General features: G+C 39.5%; 1 protein-coding gene across 1 annotated transcript in view; it reads left to right on the top strand.

Annotated features, from left to right (window-relative positions):
- adgrl2a (adhesion G protein-coupled receptor L2a) overlaps positions 1-22,191 on the top strand; it is a 77,308-nt gene that overhangs the window by 6,495 nt on the left and 48,622 nt on the right. The window contains exons 2-3 of the mRNA XM_079483455.1: positions 14,018-14,231; positions 20,896-21,005. Of these exons, the coding sequence (XP_079339581.1) occupies positions 14,018-14,231; positions 20,896-21,005 (324 nt within the window). The remainder of the gene's footprint in view (positions 1-14,017; positions 14,232-20,895; positions 21,006-22,191) is intronic.

Genomic DNA, 22,191 nt, shown 5'->3' with positions numbered 1-22,191 from the left:
ACTGTTTGTAAATAAATATCTTCCAAATGTGTGGAGCAATGACATTTTGCTAAACTCAGGTACAAACTCTGTATACTGTGTATGATGATAGAATTGTAGTTTTAAGGTGAACTGCTCCTCTAACAGCTAAATACCAGTCACGGGTGATTTTGTCATTAAATAGCTTACGGTTTTAGAAGCGGATACGAGAGCAGCTCACCGCCCGGTTTCCTGCTACATAAATTACGACAGTTCTCATTTGTGCGGCCGTCACGACAGATGTTGCAGTCGTACTTCAGCGTCGAGTGTATCAGTGATGTCATCTGTAAGATCGATGGCACATAATGTGCAGCAGGTTCTGCTTCTCACAGGGAGGTTTGTTCACGGCGGCCCGGCTAAATGAACTGTGTCCTGTTGTAGTTTAAAAAATGCTCCGTGGCTTAGACACCGGCAAAGAAACATTCCCGAGAACAAGACGAGAGTAAAGGTCAGAGGGTTGCTGTTGTTGAGTCTACCATTCGTGCCGTTGGATTGAGCTTTTTAAACACGGGGTCCTCGCAGATATTTGGGTCGGTTTACAAAATGGGGCTGTTTTCTTCATTAACATAAGTGCAAGTAATTGCTTTAATAATGAGTAGCTGATGCCAGCTTTTACTTGTGTTGTCGTGGACTTATCTCTGAACACATCAACATTGTTTTTGGCCTGTTTCCATCTCTTGTTTTCTATCTATTCCTTGCTGTGTTTGCAAAAATGTGTTTTTTTATTGTGAGAAATGAATGCGGCTGTGTATTTCAACCCTGTTAACATGAACTATTCCTTATTAAAATGATTAAAAGGCTGTTCGAATGCTCATTATAATCCTTTAAAGTATTTAGGTTTGCAGGGACAATTGAAAGTCTCCATTTTATTTCTTTTATTTTTGTATCTATTTATTTTTGTAGGTTCGTCAGTAAGAAATTGTCAACACTTTTACTACATTAGGAAGATATCATGTCACATATTTTATTAACAGAGAAACCAATATGAAATTAACTTTTTTAATATTCGCCTTAAATTGTTGTGATGTTGTTTACTATCTTCAAGAAGCTCAAACTGGAATGGTACAGTTTGATCCTCTTTATATATATATATATATATATATATATATATATGTGTGCAATGATTTACACAGGCTATTTTGTGTGCTATACTTTACTTTATTCGCCCGATGTAGCGCAGCTCAGAGAACTACACACGTACTATTGGCTTTTCTCCCCAAACACTTTCGTGAATGAGCGAGCAAAATGTTTACCTCAGACAATCTTAAGAGGTTTCTGTCATGTAGACGAGAGCCCATTGAAAGAGACAGCTCTAAAGATTTTTGGTTACGATGCGTTCCAGCAAGGTTCTGTTTTGCTTCATTTAAAGCCCAAAATTGGTGCTCAAATTCCACAGCGGAGTTCAAACCCCCTTTCTGGGTTTTTTTTCTCAAGGAGGCACCTTGAATCTGTTGTGTGTCTCCATGATTGGAACAGCAGCTCCATTGATTTCCTGATAATCACGGTTTCTCCTCTCTAAAAGAAAACCTATTGGACGTGACATTTTAATGTGGAAAGCCTCCCCAGTTTACATAAGATTCCACAATTGTATATATACAAAAATGGGAATAATCTGGTGTTTAGTCTTGTATTCATGTGAGATTTCTTTCTACTGTAGCTCCTCAAGCGTTTTGGGCCATCTGTGCCCCGTCTCGTGCAGTCGGAGTGACTGACTACGTTCTGATATTTTTCAGACAGCCTCAGACACGTTTTCAAACACACTCATTCTTTTAGCCGGACAGCAGCAGGGGCCTGTTATGCGCTGAAGAGTCCAAATGCCTGTGATTTTAAAACAACCCGGCCCAGAAGTTCAACACCTCACATTCATGCACTTTAAACGGTGTTACAAAAGCCAATTCCCATGGACCTTATAAAACAGAGGCACCAAAGAGCTTTCCTGCTCCGTTCACACAGCAAAAGCCGAGTTCTCAAAGGGTTTAAGGGAGACCTTATTTATCAAACAAAAGGAACGTTTCATTGCTTAGTGTTTTATAACCGTTCTGCCTTTTATCTGCATTTGGAGCAGCTTTGAGATATTGAGCTTGAAAGGTTTTGCATTTCATTGCTCACCTTTTTGTTTTGAAATGAATCCCAAAATGTACTCAATGCAAAGAAAACAAACATCACATGGTGTAAAGTCATAGAATAATCGTATGTTAACAAAAATCTGATGGAACCTTATAATTCACAGGTGATGGTTTGTTGACATAATGTAAAAGTTAAACGCTATGAAATTCATGGGCATATCATTGCTCTGCATTTTATTTATATTTTGGTGTTTTGGCTGTGAACCATTTGAGCCATATTCATTGATAGTACTTTGTCTAGAATTGCTGTCTTGGAGGACGAGACTATACGAGAGATCTAATTTATACTTTTCTGAACCCTATACAGCAGGTATTCAAAACATGGAATTAGATTTTCCCATGATCTTTTATGACACAAAAAACGTAATTTAAAATACACGTTACAGTATCATAGTGCTCGTGTAATGCATCATTCCAACAGGTTCCACCAGGAGGGCTGAACAAACATTACGTTGCATAAAGTATATTTATGTTCAAACGGGGTTAAATATGTGTCAGATGGCCCCGAAAATCAACTGTTTGAAATTCCACATCCACAGATGAGACCATCAGAGTTGATAGAAAACTGCAAAAATACTAAACAAATAAATAACATGAACAACAAATGCAGTATTTTATTACTGCAATATTTGCATTTGATATAAAACAACTGTTCATTGTTTATTATTGTCAGATTGTTGTGCATTAGGCAGATACAGTGTTCGGTTTTATAATGTATATTAGTAAAAGTTCAAATGAGAGTAATGTGTGTTTCACTGTCATGTTTACTAATGCAGTTATCTAGTTGTAAATTGTGACTATAACGTTTCTGCATTAGGGTCAAATATCTTTTTTCCATCACACTTTTCCTCTTTCTAGACATTCAGAGTCACAATTATTACATTCAACCAGGAACACACACACACACACACACAGCGTGTGACAAACCCTAAAACCTTTTGCAGATTGCCGCCTGGATATTCTTATTAGTCAACAAGCGTTTGTTAACACAAATACTGCACATTATTCACCACAATCTTCTTTTGCTTGCTAACATTTATCTATTTATTCATTGTAACCTTGAACGTTTTTTTGAAGGTGTCTCGTATCCAAGGGATTTTTGTGTTTAAAAATATCAGCAGTAGATCCGTAACCTCTCTATGTCTGTTAAAGTTTCAAGCCTGCGTTTGTCAAATACGTCTTTAGAAAAGTTTTAACCGCATCCAGAGAGATTGGAGTCTATAGCCTGCTAGAGTTTACTGCTTCCGTACTTATTTGTGACATAAAAATAACAGCTGTGTATTAAACACTGTAATTAAAGACATAAAATGCTTATTATATTGTAGTTGTTAGATTTTTACGTTTATTGAAGAAAACATAAGTGCTGGTTTCTTTCCCGTGGAGAATTTACTAATGCTAGTGTGTTGGAGGTTGTTGCTAGGGTGTTGCTATATGGTTGCTAAGGGTACTGATTTTAAGCACCTCGCTATGTGCTTACTAAAGCGTGGCATGATCACTCAAGTATTAACTGTATATGACCTTCTGATATTGGAATATGGCTCAGGTCCCTCCCCAAATATAGTATTATTAGGATTAGTAATAGTGATGCTTGCCTGAGCAAACACCTCTTTTATAATTAGTGAGGTTTTATATTTAAGGCATCTGTGAGCCACCATGGGTGCAGACATTTGTTTTCCCATTCGAACAGAATGGGCTTAAACCCAGTCAATTCCTCAACACATGTGGACTGCAGTGCTAGTCTGAACGAAATGAAACGGTTTATTGGAATGTCGAATTGTCACAGATCATTAACAGATTGTAAAATCATAATTGTTATTCAGTTCTACATATTGCTGTAAATGTCTACATTTCTCCACACTAGGTCTGCGATTTCAGTTGTATTAATTAAGTCAGAATTTAGTCGCTAAGTACTCATTTCTTTCAGTGGAAACATTTTAATGCTAGCCGACAGATCCAGAGGTGGAATTATCTCTCACATATATCTCGCTAATGAATGCTCATTGTGTGTGAACTGAAATCCACATAACACAGGTGTCGTAAGGGCCTTTTTGTTCCAGCGTGTCCTTGCATTCTAAGGGCCCCTCGAGGGTTTTCACATCTGAAGCGGGTTGCGAAAACTATATGCCGGCGGTGCAGTTGATGCTCCCTAAGTAGACGACTATAAAGGCAGGTTTCATGACCTTGATGTGGCCCATTGCGCTTAATTAAGTGTAAAGGTTGATTTACATGTGCGAGCGTCGAGCATGTCTGTGAAGGAGTCGGCGTGGAGGTTGGCGGGCTAGCTTGCGACACTGAATGACATTGAAAAACAAAGACATCCCAACGTATAGTCGCTCCTTATCTGATGGCTTGACAGCCGCTGATAGCGCCTCATTTTTTGATCGTAAATCATAGAGAGACAGGAATTGTTGTAAATTTGAGGGTGATCACACCACGTAGGTAATTTTCGCTGTAACTAGCATACAGTATGCTAACGCTTCAGGATGTAGATTTTTTTGGGGGGGTCGGGATACATCAATTACTGTACGTCCATTATGTTGAACGCCACAATGTGATATTGCGTTATGCTAAGAAGTCAGGGGCTGTACCGTATGTAAATGTCAACCAATTCCCAGCCAAGTTTTTACAAAAGACTCGTCTTAATAATGCAAGCACCAGCGGGGTATATTTCATACATTTACCCCGAGCTAAATTACATTGTGTTTTTTTAACCAGCATGTAGGCTACCTATATCAAAGATCCTCCTGATAGCCCTCCTGCTGTTGCTATGGAGGAGAAACATGCAAATGAATTAGGGCAAATAGTGGTGCTGAATACCAATGAAGCCAGAAGCTGAAAGCTGAGCAACGGTTTTATGTTTTATGCTTTTTTCTCTAAACCGCCGAGTGATTCTGCAGTGTCTGATTTCAGTGTACTGTAGTGTGTGCTGAGGCCCAGTGATCCATCAGGGCAATGTGAGTGGCTGCTAACAGTGGCCGCATCACTAAAGCCCCCCTGCTCTCTTTCTTTTTTCTCTATGTGCCAGATAATATCGGGTTTAAACACAGTATTCAATTCAATTCAATTTTATTTATATAGCACTTTTCACAATGTGCATTGTTCCAAAGCAGCTTTACAGGGGAAAATAAGAAAAAACACAAAAGAGGTAAAACACATTGCATGGTGTTAATATAACAAGTTAAATTATTCTAGTAAATAATATCTAATGTCAGCAGTCTCCCGGTTGTTTATTTTGCATATTTGCATTAATTGAATGCTTGGCTGAAAAGATGTGTCTTTAATCTAGATTTAATTTGGGCGAGTGTGTCTGATCCTCAAATAGCGCCGGGAAGACAATTCCAGAGTTTAGGTGCTACGTATGAGAAAGCTCGACCCCCTTTGGTGGATTTAGTTATTCTAGGTATTATCAAAAGTCCTGCGTTTTGAGATCTTAGAGAGCGTGATGGGTTGTAGTGTGATAGAAGCTCTGTTAGGTAGGTAGGGGCTAAACCCTTTAAGGCTTTATAAGTGATTAAAAGAACTTTAAAGTCAATACGATACTTAATGGGTAGCAAGTGAAGGGATGATAACATTGGGGTTATGTGATGGTATTTTCTGGACCTGGTTAAAACTCTGGCAGCTGAATTCTGAACTAACTGTAGTTTGTTTATTGATGATGCAGGACAACCACTAAGTAGTGCATTACAGTAGTAAAGTCTTGAGGTCATAAATGCATGAATAAGCTTCTCTGCGTCATCAACACAAAGAATATTACGTAATTTGGAAACATTTCTTAGGTGGAAAAAGGCTGTTTTTGTGACATTTGAGATGTGATTTCGAAATGACAGGTTGCTGTCTAATATAACGCCTAGATCTCTTACTGTATTTTTTGGGGTAACTGTACATCCTTCAATTTGCAGGTTATAATTCGAAATATTCGGTTTACTTGTCTTTGGTCCGATAAGTAATATTTCAGTTTTATTAGAATTTAAAAGAAGGAAATTACAGGTCATACAATGTTTTAAATCATCGATGCACTCTGCCAATTTGGATAGCTGGGAGGAATCATCTGGTCTTGATGAAATATATAGCTGGGTATCATCTGCATAACAGTGGAAGCTAATACCATGTTTTCTAATAATGTATTCGAGGGGCAGCATGTATATTGAGAATAGCAGGGGTCCTAGAACCGATCCCTGTGTTAATCCATAATTTACTTGCGTTAGATTGGATGATTCCCCATTTAAATGCACAAACTGATGTCTGTCTGATAAGTAAGATCTGAACCATTGTAGTGCCTGCCCCTCAGTACCGGTATAATTATGTAAGCGATCTAGAAGTATGTTATGGTCTACAGTATCGAACGCAGCGCTAAGGTCAAGCAGGACTAGGAGTGAGATGTTACCTTTATCTGATGCTATTAGCAGGTCGTTTGTAATTTTTTACGAGCGCAATTTCAGTACTATGATGCGATCTAAAGCCTGACTGAAATTTTTCATATATGTCATTATTTTGTAAGAAACTGAGTGGACACTACTTTTTCTAGTATTTTAGACCGGAATGGGAGATTTGAAATCGGTCTATAGTTTTCTAGTTCGTTTGGGTCCAAGTTAGTCATAATGCTGAGATCTAGCCGTGGAATGCTGAAGATATTCGCGTGGACCAATGCTGAGGGTTAAGTCCTTAATCACGGCTTACAGGGGTTCAATGAAACGTCCTGTTTCCCCTTGCGAATCAAGTTCAGCCCGCGAGCATCTCCCCCTGTCGTGGGTATTTGCATTGCCCTGTTGTCATCCCCCGGTGAGACGTGACTTCTAAAGACATCATACCCTTGAAAAGGATATTGCCGGATTACGGTGAGAGTAAGAGTCGCCTCCTCATTGGCGTCTTCGCCTTCTGTAGATTTCTGTAGTATTCGCGCAGGCGGGGGACAAGAAAGCAACAAAAAATTTCCGGTATCAAGCTGCGTCTCCAGTGGCCGCAAGCTGATTCAGGGTATTACGGGTCCCTCTCTTGCTCTTAAGCTTCCCCAGTAAGCAACGTCGTCGACCACAAGTGTGTAATAATGCCGGCCGGCTTTGAAAGGGTGAGCTCATTTACAAACAGCTGTAGCCATTGACAGGACAAAGCACAGTGCAAAGTACATTAACAGGGCTTGGCAGGCATGATGAGGTCCTTCTCTTGGTTCTCAGTGGGACGGCGTGCAGTGTCAGGCTTGAATAACCATATTAAAACTCTTTGCTGTCAGCCCGGTGGCCGTTCCCGCAAGACCATCAAAGCAGTTTCCCATCTCACCTCAACTTTATTACAAACACAGAAACGGCCGCTTTATATTATCCTACACGAGGAGCAAGAGGGACTCTTCCGAGGGCTGTTTTCTTGAGTCCGGTAATATTTCTTTATTAGGTCACACGGCGACATGAGTCATCTGTTTGTCATCTGGCTCCTCGGCGGTCCGAGCGAGGGAGCTTACGGCGGGGCCGATGATGGTGATCTTTATCACTCGGGTTGTGTTCATTAGCCCGCCGCACTGACACTCGCATCCAGGCAGATGGTCACTTTCCGATTGATTTGCCACGTTGGGGAGATTAAAATATTATGGGTCCGAAGAGACTGCTTGCTGCGCTCGTCAAATTATAATTTTTGCCTGGCTGTTGCTCGCCGAACGGGTCAATGTCACCCCAAAGGTGATGACGGAATTATAGAAGGATCATGGGAATTGGGCATTGGACGTGACTTACAGTCATGGGGAAATGTTGATCCTGACACTCCCGCTGAGGATGCTGGGAAAAAAGGCCGGAAGCTTACAAGCGCTTACAAAAGACATCAAAAAGCGTCAAGCTGTGTGTTTTAAACAAGCGTGTAATAAGATCGAAATCATGATGCATTTAAAACAAGTTCATAGCACTCATTTGATGGGCTGCTAGCAGCGGCACTTTCTCAAGGATTGGACTCAAAAGCCAGCCTTCAGACGTGGTGTAATAAGATGCTTCATCGAAACCTCTGTGCCCCGACATCAGACATCATCTCGTGTAATTAAAAACATATGTATCGCTTTACCGCCACGAATCTCTGCGGTACAAAAGCACCTTGTGTGTTTAAAAACATTTACAAGGTAACAGAACTCGGCGAGGTTAAATGGGAGGTGTATTCGAGCCGTGATTAAAAGGCTCTCCCAGCAGTGGCACTGAGCAGATCTGGGGAGTCATGTACAGCAGTGCTGCTGATAAGGCCGAGCTCTGAAAGGACTCCATTGTGTGTCGGCGTGGGGCCCGTTCGCCCCGAGTTCAGAGTTGGCTACCTATCTACCTGAAAGGAATTGAAAAGCGACCCTTGTGGTGACTGACCAGAATGACTGATACGTCTCAGGGGGAGATTATAGCGATTATGGCACTGCTGGAGAGGTTGCCATGGCAATGAAATCGAGCATTCTCTTTAATATATTATTTACTGCCTCTGTTTGGGTCCGCGTCATTTAATCAGGAGAGCGCCGGAGAGCCGTTCGCTTTTAAAAGCATGAGTTCACATACGGGAGCGAGAGCCTGTGTTCTTGGCGTCTCCGCATACTGATGTGAGAAAAGGTTGAACAGGTTGAGCATGAAGTATAGATGAAAACAGGCCGAACAGACGCTTGTTTTTGGATCGCCACAGGAAAGGTGTGAGGCAATCCACTGGCTTTTTTGGAAAACCAAAAGAAACACTAAAATCAGGTTTGAATTTCACCGAGGATGTTTCTGTTCAGCTTTTATACACATCTCATCCTGAGCTCTACAAATATTTTATGACCAGAATATTTTGAAATCAGATCAGGTTGAAATCACATTACACCATGGTGTTTTATTACCATATCAAAACTATTGATCATTAACCCTTTTTAATACATGCTCAAGAACATGCAAAGTGTCACCAAAATACAAATATAATCTAGCTATACAGTAAAATACAGTTATTCAAACATTCCCACCATGTCTTCCATTGGTCAGACGGACAGACACGGCATGTTTTGTGTCTATTTTTACATAAAAAATACACACCCCACATTCGAATCATAAATGTATGAACAGTTAATTGACATTTCAATTCGTTTGAATATTTCCTTTAAAACAGACAAACGCTTGTCCAAACCATTATTGAAAAACGGCTGACCGTCCCCCAGGTCATGTTACACAAGACTGAACAACTGAAGGTCAAGTAGTTAGTGAACATCTCTAAAGGAACATTGGGTCTGTGTCATTGAGGTGCAAATGTCTTTAAAATGGACTTTGTACATCCTGCGGTCTGGCCACGACTGCTAATTGACATGGACCGACCAAAAGCAGACCGGAAATGATTCAAATGCTCAGCTTTGAGACAAAAGGAGCAGTGAATCCTCAACTTTATTGAGATCATAAAGGAAATTAAGCAAGAAATGAGAATCTGCCGTCCTAATCTCCCCATGCGACACCAATAAGTAGAAAGAGTCTCATTCCCTTGAGAAATTTGTATTCAGTTCAGAAACGTTACTGTGTACTAATCTAAATGAGTTTCCTTTCTGACCTGATGTTGTTTGTTACTTTTAAAAGAGTTTAGCCAAAATAAAAATTATTCATTATTCATCCTTAACTTGTATTTCAGTAACGTCTCGGTGGTTTTGTTTTTCATACAATGGAAGTCAAAGGGGGTCAATGTTCTTTAAAATATCTTATTTTGTGTTCTGTAGAAGAAAGAAAACCATTCAGGTTTGAATAAAGGATAAATGAATTTTGTTATTGAGTGAACTTTCCCTTTAAAAGAGAAAATGGTGTCGTCTCTGTATGGTTTCTAACCACTTTGTTACATGTATTTAAAACGGTTATGTAGTATGAAGTTACTTTTAAAAAGGTTCCTGATGCTTTTAGCTGTCATAGGTGATCGCCGCAATACTTGTAGAGTTTTGTGATGCGGTTGCTAGGGTGTTGTGTTTAGTGCTTGTTAGGGCATTGTTAGGCAGTTGCTAGGGTGTTTGGGTGGTTGCTGCTATATGTAGTTATTAACAGACCCTGTATCTTTATGATGTACTAGCACATAGAATCGACTCTCGTCTTTAATGTAAATCTATTGAATTGGCTTTTTTGCAAGCCTTGTAACTTTTGCCGGTTTTGTCAAAAAGTAATAGCACACTTCTATTTAACAAGCTGCATGATTTGAGCTTTCATTCACGTCTGGTGCGCAGTTCTACAGCAGGGTCTGGCGTTCATCTTTGTTTCTACCTTTTATGTACACTAACCTTATACATAAAATACGTGTTCATGATGTTATCTACGCTATAGTTCCTCTTGTAACCGCGCTTCTGTCAATTCTCTTGAGTATTCCGCCTGAAAATTAAGAAGGTCGTGAAGGGTAGATTTATCTACACTGTTTGAATGATCATTGACCTTTAGACTTTATCTGATGGTTTAATAGACTGTTAGTGGGCGTTCGGCTTGCACATCTAGAGTAATGCGTCCTATTTCCTACACAAAGAACCGCAGCGGTTCATTAGTTAATAACAAAGTAAACACATGATCAATCATAATCATTATAAGCTTACAAAAGACCAGCAGGAACCTTCCTCACAGTCATTTAATATGCGTTACCTTATACACCTGTTTGCCTGACGTGCCATTTTTAAGTTAATTACATAGAAAGGTAAAGTGTTGTATCTAAAACCATTCTGTTTGGTAGTCTGTCCTCTGTATAGATTTGACCCTGTCCTGTAATATCAATCCATAACAGTGTGAGTCAGCAGCGACTCGAGGCCCAATCAATTGTCCTGCTTTCTGAGAGTCGGGCTCCGGCAGACAGCTTGTAGCAGCTGTGGGCGTTCCAGGGACTCCAGCGAGGAGAACGTGTTTCCAAATGCGATTCCCAGACGCTTGATAAGCGCCGCGCGTTGTAAGCTCAACGTGCCAGGCCGCAGAAACACGTCGAAGTTTCTTATTAACATCCCCTCCACGCCCTCGACATGCTCTGGTTTCCTGCTGTTCTGGTCAAATGAAAGAATAGAGCACGGTCGAGGAGATCAAATCTGCAGCCGTGCGGCGGAACCGCAGCTCAAAGAAATGCAAGAGCCTGGATGAGGTGAACGAGGGTGGGGGAAGGTTGGATTTAGCTGTGCTATTCCTGTTTGGTTGGAGTCAAAAAGGAAAAGGGCAGAGTGAGATAATGCGGCCCGGTCGGATGGACACCGCCGCAGCCCGATTGATCTGCTCAAACACCGTTGTGACCTCCCGATAGAGTCGCATTAGAGTACAGTGGAATGTAGGCCAGTGGAATAGGGCCAATGATTTTAAATGTTAAAGCAATCGAGTGAAAAGACCTGGACGGGGCGGAGAGTAAATCAAGATAAAGCTTACACTTAACCTCATCGTTTTTCTCCACTTGAATATCCATGAGCTCTGTTCAGGCTCATTTTAAATTATATTTTAATATAAAGCATGATTTTATGATAGCTCACAACGGTTGAGGAATCGACTTTCGTGGGGTTGACTAGCGAGTGTTGTGGTGCTTTAATGACTGCAGGGGTGGTGACTTTTTATAGGTTCGAGTTAGAAACTCAATTTAAAGGGCCAGTTCACCCCAAAATAAACCATCTGGTATCATGTATTGGCGTTCAAAACCTGTTTTTGACTCTTTCGTCTGTTGAACACAAAAGAAGATATTTTGAGAATGTCCATGCAGTGAAAGTCAATGGGGGCCAATGTTATTTGGTGACCGCAACGTTCTTCAAAATATCTTCTTTTGTGTCCTGCTGAAGAAAGAAAGTTTGAAATAACACGATACGTGATCAATCATTTGTTTGTGTGTGACATTTTTTTCCCTTAACCGCGATGAAAGCACTATACCACACCGCTATGACTGGTCTCTATCTTTTTTTTAATTGACATGTCATCTCCACGGATAGTTTTACTGTGTCACGTTGAATGTCGTTCAATTTTTCCCCGTCGAATTGAATGTTTAGCAACACGTGCTTCGGAATGAAACGGTTTAGACAGCGGCACCTGTCATCAGTCAAAACTTTCAGCCGCGTTTTATTTCTAATGGTCGCAGGACTGACGAAAGATTTGAAAAAGCCCTACAATAATTCTCCTGGTTCAACAACCTGAGATTTGATTTCCACTGAATGGACTTTTAAAAGTCATTTGAATCCATTTGGCTGTCAGTGTCTTTGAAAAATCTCAGCATGTCAAAGTCAGAGGGGAAATGCAGTGGATAAAACGCACCAAGACTGCATTCTGACTGAATAATTACAGGAGAAGCTTCTCAGCGGACAGATTAGTTTCCTCTTCATTTGAAAACATGAGTCAAGCAAATGCAAAGGCGAGATGTTGACTTTTTAATTCCGCTTACTTGGATAAATCATTTATATAGTTTTACTTAATGTGGACACATTGCTGTAGGACATGTAGATTAAAGAGCAGTCTTTCTCTCAGATGATGAATCCGTCTTATATATTATGTATTATTTTAAAGAGACACATTTTAACAGCATTTACAGGTGTACGGACGCAGCAAGCAAATAAAAAATTATGATGATCAAAATTCGAAGCATTAATATCTCGTTCGGGTTGTTTAGGTTTGTGGTGTCTGTATGGCGATGTAATTATAACAAATGCCAATGGGATTTTGCCCGGTTACTTTTCTTACTTTAAATATACAACTGGCAAGATGAATAAATGTTATTTTCAGTTATAGCATATAATTGATCATTTCTCCTGTAGTTTGCGCATCTGTGTTTTGCCGGTGAGATTAATTTCTAAATATAGAGATGCGTTCGGCTGCGATTGGCTGAAAGTGAATTATCTGTGTTTGACATTACGGCGATGGGGGAAATGCCCTTTACCTGCTGTTCTGAGCACAGTCCCACATTTCACTCCATGCACAGACATCTGATGCTCCGCACATTAGCCGAACACAACTGAAGTATTGATTTCCTCAAAGACTGGATCTGTCTCTTTTTGCCTGGTTTCTTCTACTCTGTCATAAAACAGAAAAAATACTTTCGTCAGTATTTTTTAACTCTGCACGGATTGTTTCATGCACCTAAATAATTATCTTCTTCCTGCTATATGGACTTCTTTTTGCTTCATTTTGGTGAACTGAATATCTAAGTGTGTGCTTGTATAAGAACCCCTCGACAATATCAATTCAAGACAAAATGTTTTGATTTCTAGGTGTATCTGAGGAAAAATACACCCCGTCAAATCACACCTCTTGAATCAAAAGAAGAAAATGTACAGTATACTTAAAATAATGGGAATTTTTCAACGAGATATTATTTACATGGACAGAGAGGACTTTTTCTCGTTCAGATTATCATTACTACAAAAGCAGTCCAGACTTTACTGTAGATTTTGTTTGTAATTTTCATTATTCTTACTCCCGAATCTCATTAGACTCTCACTGCTGTAATACAGTAATATTCCTATGTATTACAGTAAAAAACATATGCAAATAATAACATGATGTATACATACTTTACAATTTAAATGGTGTATATGACGGTAATGAGAATGAGATCATATACGAGTACTGCCAACACTGTAATTCGATTTCTGCTGTCCGTACTTTTAATGAAGGCTTGATGTTAATGTAAATGCTGGTTCAGTCCATCTCCGCTCATATGACAGTAATTTATAATAAATAAAATTTGTTTGATTTTTGAGCCAATACAACAAACACTACCATTATTTATAAATACTCTATGGAATAAACATAATTGTCTTTAACATAGGATTTGGACTCCTTTGTACTTTTCTCTTTGGAAAAAATGACCGGACCTATTCTTGAAAGATTTTGTGAAGTTAACCTTGATGTTGTCTTTATTGTTTGATAAACCTGTGACACTTCTAGACTTTTGTTTGTTGTATTTCTGTCTAAAGTGTCTCTCTCTTTCAGGATTTAGCCGGGCAGCCATGCCATTTGGACTGGTAAGGCGTGAGCTGTCTTGCGAGGGTTACCCCATCGACCTGCGCTGTCCAGGAAGTGACGTCATCATGATCGAGACCGCTAATTACGGCCGCACGGACGACAAGATCTGCGACGCTGACCCCTTTCAAATGGAGAACATCAACTGCTATCTCCCCGACGCGTTCAAGATCATGTCTCAAAGGCAAGTTCAGTCTGAACGCGTTTGTCCTTCCCTTTCCAAAACTCTCTTTTCAACCCTCATCCCCTCTCTCATTTGCTCCTCTCTGATTACACGGCCCATGAATACAAGCATCTTCAGTGCCACGCACGCAGAATCTGAGCAACCAAACCAAACAAATCCGAACGTGCGCGCATCCGCTTCCTTTTGATTTTTAGACCGCGCGGTGCATCTGCAGGCTCGCGCTAAAAAACAGGAAGTGATGCGCGAGCTGGGATTTGATGAATCGCGCTGCCGGGATTGGCATCGAGTTCCGCTGGGCTTTTTCTGCGAGGTTGTTGGAGGAATAGGTTTGAAAGTGTAGCGTCTCAATTAGTCCATTCAGCTGGAGGCAATTAGAGATCTCAAGTGGGTGCTAATCTACACAGGAACTCCAGGCTGGGATTTGCCTCCTCAGGTCTGCGCAAGTCCAGATGTGAAACTGCATTGTTGTGCTCTTTTCATCTTGTTAGTTTTCTGGTCAAATAATGAATTACCACCGGCCTCGCAATCTTTCATTGCCAGAGTCGCATTAATAATAGATTCAAGCCCTCACTCAACGCTAGCTCATTTCGACGAAAACTAATTTTTTTTATTATTGATTTATGTGGAGGGTTTATATAGAATGAATTGATGCAAACGCCTCGCGTCGTGTCTCCCAGGCTTTCGTTGAGGCCTATTCTCGCATCAATGTGTGTTGGCCCTTTCTTGTACCTTTGCATTTACAGTTATAGCCCGAAGAGGTTTCCAACTTTTACTCACATTTGGTGCTCCTTTAAATGTCGTTTTGAAGCCTTTCAAAAAGTACCAAAGTCAGGAATGTTATCAGAAAGAATTGCAGACTGGATTCCAACCTGCATCACCCACACAACCTTCAAAGTCTATCATAGGTCAGAATCGCATCTCTTAAGGTCTTTTCACATACAGTCCGAAATCTTCGCATGCGTTTTTCGTACTTGCCACTCATTTGCACGGTGTCTTTGAACTTTTAAAAAAGGCCTCTCAAAATGCTTGCTACGAATGCGAAAACGCAGAAAATCAAACCCAATCCGAATTATTTTGTGACGGACGAAAATATTGGAGGCGGTGTGTGTCAATGTAATTGACACAACGTGAGGTCATATTTATTTTTTAACGTGTGGAATTTTCGGACGTAAATGTGCAATGGGCAAGGGATACTCAAGGGGTAGATCATCCAGAAATGACAATTCTTTCATCATTTGAAGAGTTTGGTTCAGGATTTTTTCATTGTGCATTCCGATTAATTTCAATCAAACTGCAGTTGGTTTGATTTGATTCAAGCCATAAAAACAAAACAAGAATACAACTAACACAATAAAACTAAGATTTTTGAAAAACTGAGTTCTCTCTTTTTGGAACCAAACCCTTACAAACCTGTATGACTTTCTTTCTTCTGGAGAACACAAAAGAACGTTAATAACCAAACCACATTGACCTTCATTGAGTGTAGACACAAAACCCCTGAGACATTTCTCAAAATATCTTCATTTGTGTTTACATGACGGAATTATGGTTATGTTTGGGTGAACTACCTCAGTTCACAGTTCTTTCAGCTAATAACCATATTGAGCACAGCTTTCGATGTTCTTGAACCCGTCCCTTAGCAACAGATCTGAAACGAATCAAAGAAAAGTTTCATTGCAGTAACTCTCCCTCTCCCGCCGTCCTTGCTCTGCTAAGTACCCTGATTCAGGGAACACGTGGGAACGGCCGCAGAGCTGTATGGGGGAAATTTGTTCTGTATTCACACCATTAATATCCGTGACAGAGGCGTCCGCATGGCTCTCAGTAGACCGGCGTGAGCACACACACCGCGTCCGCCGCTCTCACTGTACATATGGTATTAGCGAATACTTCAAGCGTTGCAGATTAAGCTTTCATAAGTCACCATAAATACGGGCTTCCAGAAACAACAGCTACACCTGTTTAAGAATTCAGTGCTGGGGGAATTTTGCTGGCCTGGTAATAAAGTATTAAATAATGCCCATGATGGCTGATTTAATTAGATATGTGAGGTTTGGGTTGCTGGCTTCTGGAGCGGATCGAGGAAATATGGCTTCATTCAGAGCAGACATTGAAGATGGTGTTTGCTCTCGTACGAGGAGTGCCAATGTTCAGCTGTAAGGTCTTGCTTTCCAATAACGGTTCGATGTGAATGTATCTTTGTTTTGGATGACTGGATGAGCGGCTGGTTCAGTGGAGCTCTGCCCTTTTCAATGTGATCAACTCGGCTCTGTTTAATGGAATTACCCAGAGCATATGACAGCAATGAGCGATCAAAGCTAATCCGTTTCTTCTTAAACTGAAAATCCAGACAACAATTGCTTGTTTTGACTGCGTCTGCCGAGGACTCCCTTACAACCTCCATACCATTACTTTTCACTTATCAAATGTTTCTTCTTTGGCAACTTAGATGTTTTTTTAAATACAAAAAGCAGGCATTGTAACGTCTTAGAAGCGCTTTATGATATATGTCCCTTTGTTTTACTTCATGTGATGTTTTTATAGATAAATTATTTGACTATATTATTAATTGAACCATCAAAGCCAAGCAGTTTTCATTCTTAGATGATTTTTTGTCTTGATCTGCAATTTCCGAAATTTACATACATAATGTGATCACACAAACGTTAAAGGGTTCACCCGTTTTAAAGCTTGCTCTTTGAGATCATAAATAATAACCAGATGAAAGATAACAAGAGTAAAACATTTTAATATAAAATTGAGTCAAATATCTTTAGATACATTTAACATTTCCTCAAACTCAAGTTACGACAAAAATTGACATATTGTACATTAAATGTAAAAATAAAATCTAACATTATAAGGTGCATTAAAAGTACATTAAACCACTTTTATAAATGCTTTAATACAATTTTGACCGAAATGTCTAAAAAGTTTCTTTAATCTATCTACATTGTCCGTGTCTTTTATCCATTATGTTGGTCCATTATACTTCCAATCGTTTATGTTCTCTTCCTTATCATTTATGTTTCATTACCGTCTTAACACTGTTTAAAATATTTCTACTAAAGTCCAATATGTGAAAGTGATTGACGTGCAGTAAGAGTACAGAGTTGTACAATGTTTGCGGAAAGAATATCTCAGATCAATTGGCCTTTGGAGGAATAACTTCTTTCACATCTTTGTACATTTGTACGCTTGCACTATAACATAACTCTTTTTCTCAGGAGATAAAATATAATATAATAGTCACGCCATCGCCCCTCCATTTAATCTCAGTTCCGTCGCGGAGAAATCACTAAGACATCGTATTGGTCTCATTTGTGAATTGTGTGTTCCTGCTGGCATTTTTAATCATCTCTCATCGATACGCCATCTTGCCTATCGGTGAGGAGCAGATCACCTCTCTCCATCTTCCCGCACTATTGTTTTCATTTAATGAGTGAGATTTGTGCTGTAAATGTTGTCGTATCCAGAGAGCCTGAGTTCAGTGAGTGTGCAGCGTTTGTGAGCGAGCCGTCGGTCTAATGAGGGGCATCCTGTGAAAGCACTTCATGTGTGAACGCGGTGTGAAGAGCAAACACCAACTTTCGGCTAACAGGAACATTATGAGGACGAGAATTTTGCATACAGTGGCCCTAAGCATTTGGAGCATTAATGATTCGTTTTGAGTGTCGATGCAGTACATAACAAAACATCGAACTATTTCTACAGACGGATCGCACATGCAACGTATTCATTTGTAACTCTTTAAAGCTGAAGATGAGCCAGCTGAAGCAGTTTAATATTAATATCAATTTTTCAATAAAATCATAATCACGGTCAGAAATATGAATGATTTGATCAGCTGGTTTCTGGAGCATTTTTGAAACAAGAAAGCGTTATTAGTCTCCCGTGACATTATTTTCACTCTACAGGTTATTTGTTAATTTTTCCCTTTCTTTTAAGGTAATTTGTGGTCATAATTTATTCACATGGCACATTATGTAAATGAACAGCACAGTGCGACTGAATGAAATATGAATCACTATTATACAACTACAAATTACCAAACAGCCAATCGCCACATTACGGCTCCGGCTTTGGCTGTGTGTTATAATTTTAGATCCATTATTCATTTCTATGGGTAAACATGCTGATATTCTCATCTGTTATTATCACATACACGAGATCGTTAATAAAGAAAGTCCCACGTGAGGGACAGGTTTTTTCACCAAAGCCTGTGTCTTCAAACATGTCCAGTGGGAATTCACAGCTGCGCTCTGTTTCGTGCGCCACATTCCCCAAAAAATAAAAGCGAATCTCTGTTCGTGTATTAGCAGATAGAATGCAAGACAAATGAATTTGTCATATTTACATGCTGAGGTAAAGCGAAATAAGTGCAGAGAGAGGCACTGCCCTAAAGCCAGGGCGGAAAAACGCCAGCAGGCTGATTCAGTCCCTGCACAAGCTTTAAAATCTCGAACCCAACACCTTCCATGCTGTTTGCACATCCCTTCCTCTCGGTTGAGATGGTTAACTGATACTGGATTCTCAGAAACTGCAAGACAACGCAGATTTCCTGATGTAGATCTTTGCATATGATTAACGGTGTGAATGGAAATTGTCTCTGACAAGCCGCACATAAGAGAAGAGTCCTAAAAGGTAGAGTTTTCCATTTTCATGAAAAAAGAGTTCTGCTTGCCTGTGCAAAAGCTTTCTTTGTGATGGCAGGGTGTTGCGGGTTATTGGGTTGAGAACACACGTCTTTAGTCTATATATAGACTATTATTTATAAGGAAATAATAACTGCTAAAATTTTATTCGATGTTTGCAATCTATCCATATTCCCTGAAATCCTGTTGCTCTTTTGTTGGGATGCACCAAGACCATTTTTTAAAGACCAAGTACAAGAATGGACATTTCTTCTGGTACTCGCCAAGGCCGATACCTGTACCTGTCACAAACTTTCAGAGCATACATTTCAGTCAGTTCTGCCAGTTACGTCACATGACGTATCGGCTTTTGGTATCGGTGCCTTTTGTAAGTGTACAAGTAGATTAGCTTAGTATCGGGCCCGATATCAATACCAGTCTTGGTATTTGGCAAAAAGTTGGGATGCACCGATACCATAACAAATTTTTCATTTTACTGCATTTTAAAGAGATGTTTTTTCGTAGTTCCTTAACTTATCAAGTTTATGACAGTACCAGGTTTGAGAAGACTATTATGATTGTTTAAATATGATTACATAAAATTCCTGTTATGACATTAGTCTAGAAGATCTTTAGGTCAAGTTTTATCAAGATTGATCTCTGTTTGTAAACCATACATCATTTTCTAAGCAACTAAAAGAATTAAACGCCCACCCCCAAAAAAACAAAATCTCCAGGGACATCAGATCTTTTTTTTTGTGAAATCCTTGGTTCAGGTTGAAACCCTTTATTTTAAAGAGAGAGATCGGCCGACCGTGTGCGTCCAGTGAACTTAACAGGTTTAGACGGCGGATGACACAGAGACAGATTGATGGCCAGCATCGCTTCTATACCTTTCCAACTCCTCCCTCTGTATACTATATATCCTATAAATATCCTTTCTGTGCTTTATCTTTTATTGATGTGCTTAATTTTAGTTCCTCGGGCCCACATAAACCGCCTTCTGCATGACTTCCTGTTAAACAGGCAGTGGAGAGACGTTTAGTTCAGTCAGTGAAATGGCGATACAGGGAAAGTGAATCCATCATTGGCACAATGAGCCCGGCCCCGGGGGGGATTCATAGAGATGTATAACTCATGTTCTGGCAGGTATGAATGTTCATAGATGAGGTTGTTTATCTTTGTCGTTGAGTTGAAAAGGGCCACTCTGGCATCAATTCGCTCTGCTAATTCTCAGCCTCTTTCATGTGGTTTGTGCTTTGGGCTGCCGCTGGTTCATCCGTCAGCTCTCTGTACGTCTGAGATGGTCCGGTCACTTTTGGGCAGATGGATAACATCTGACTGGTTAAACAATGTTCTGGCTTTGAAACAAGCTTTATCGATGGTATTTGTGGTGCACAAAGAAGGACTTTTTGGTTATAGTACTTTTTTAATTATTCAATAAAACGGTTATTTTATTATTCTGTATGCAAAGTTGTCTTTTTGTAGATCAAAGAATGCCTAGTTATGTATACAAGTAATCCACATATGTTGAGTTTGATGCTTGTAAGCATTGTTTTACAGACATATTTGTTTCATAACAAAATGAAAAGATTAAGATTATAACTTTGCACAGAGAGGATAAGAAATTGATTTAAATGTAGTATACATTATGTTTAAATCTTTATGTAACCATAAGAGGAAAAGAAATGCAAATTATTTAAAGACAAATGACATATTTTCCAAATTTGGACACAGATTTTGTTTTTACAAAATTTACAGTGAGAAAAAACCCATTTTTACTCAACAAGTGAACAATCATTTTAACAATCAAGATTTTTTTGTATAAAATAACAGTTAACATCATTTGGCCATAAATGCTTTCTATTGAACTTGTTTTGAACCATAGAATTCCTTTTAAAATGAATTTATTCTTTGTGTTTCACTCACACAATCTTATTCTCTCTCTCTCTCTCTCTCTCTCTCTCTCTCTCTCTCTCTCTCTCTCTCTCTCTCTCTCTCTCTCTCTCTCTCTCTGTGTGTGTGTGCAGGTGTAACAACAGAACGCAGTGCATCGTCATCACTGGACCAGATGTCTTTCCTGACCCCTGCCCAGGAACGTATAAGTACCTTGAAGTCCAGTATGAATGTGTTCCCTACAGTAAGTATAAACCATTTTTAATCCATTCTCATATTTATGAAAAACAATGTATTTTTCTCTGAATCTAGATTTTGTCCTTGATAATAATACATTGGCAATATAAAGTTATTGACCCTTTTTTATGGTATAGAATTACTGGGGATGTAATTCATCTTTTTTGCCAACAAAAAAGATTCAAGAAAAGATGTCTTTACTTCTCTCGACTTGTAAAGCATTGTGCTAGCAATAAAAAGGTCACGAGTTGGAATCCCATGGAGCACATGGACTGATAAAAATGTATGTCACTTTGGACAAAAGATCCATAAATGCAAATGTAAATCATTTGTTTGTAGTCGAGGGGTTTTAATTGATTCTCATACAAATCGTCTAAATTCTGGTGAGTCAGTATTGAGCTTAGACTGTGATGAAAAGTCTGAAGCATAGGGCATGTTATGGATACAAGAAGATTTCCAAGTCATTGAATATCCATTGAGTACAGTCAAATCAATAGTTAAGAAGTGGAACAGCAATAAAGCTGTAAATCAATCTACAGCAGCTGTCTTCAGAAACCAAGTGACCGTGCTAGAAGGTCTCACATCGGTCAAAGCTCTGTGAGAGAGAAGCTGCTGTTACAGAAATGTGACGTGACCTCGACAGCTTTGGTTTGCCAGAGGACACATGACAGATACAGCATCCTACAGAGACACTTGACCATCCCATTAGAGTTACTTTCTGTTTATTTACTGTGTTTTTCTTCTCAGTACCAGTAAATCTGAAGGCATACAGTAAAGGGTCTTAATACTTTCAAAGCCACTGTATTATTATTATCATTGTTAGTGCTTGCAAGGCAGCGCTACACTCTTAAAAAAAAAGTGCTTGAAAGTGCTTCACAGCGATGCCATAGAAGAACCATGTTTGGTTCCACAAAGAACCATCAGTCTCTTTCTTACTTTTTTATCATCTGAAGAATCTTTTTTCACCACAAAGAACCTTTTGTGAAACAGGAAGGTTCTTCAGATGATAAAGGTTCTTTATGGAACCAAAACGTTCTTCTATGACAACGAAGACTCATTTGAAGCACCTTTTTTTAAGAGGGTAAATTGAAATTGGTTTCCTTATGCTTCTCATTTTCACGTATTCTGCAATTGATCTTTGAAAATGCACTACATTCAAACCTTCATGGGAAATGTCAGGCATCGGTCTTGTG

The sequence above is a fragment of the Barbatula barbatula genome (assembly GCF_947034865.1).
Source record: "Barbatula barbatula genome assembly, chromosome: 20".
NCBI lineage: Eukaryota > Metazoa > Chordata > Actinopteri > Cypriniformes > Nemacheilidae > Barbatula > Barbatula barbatula.
The sequence above is the reverse complement of the archived record's forward strand: the minus strand, read 5'-3'. Positions and strand labels throughout refer to the sequence as shown.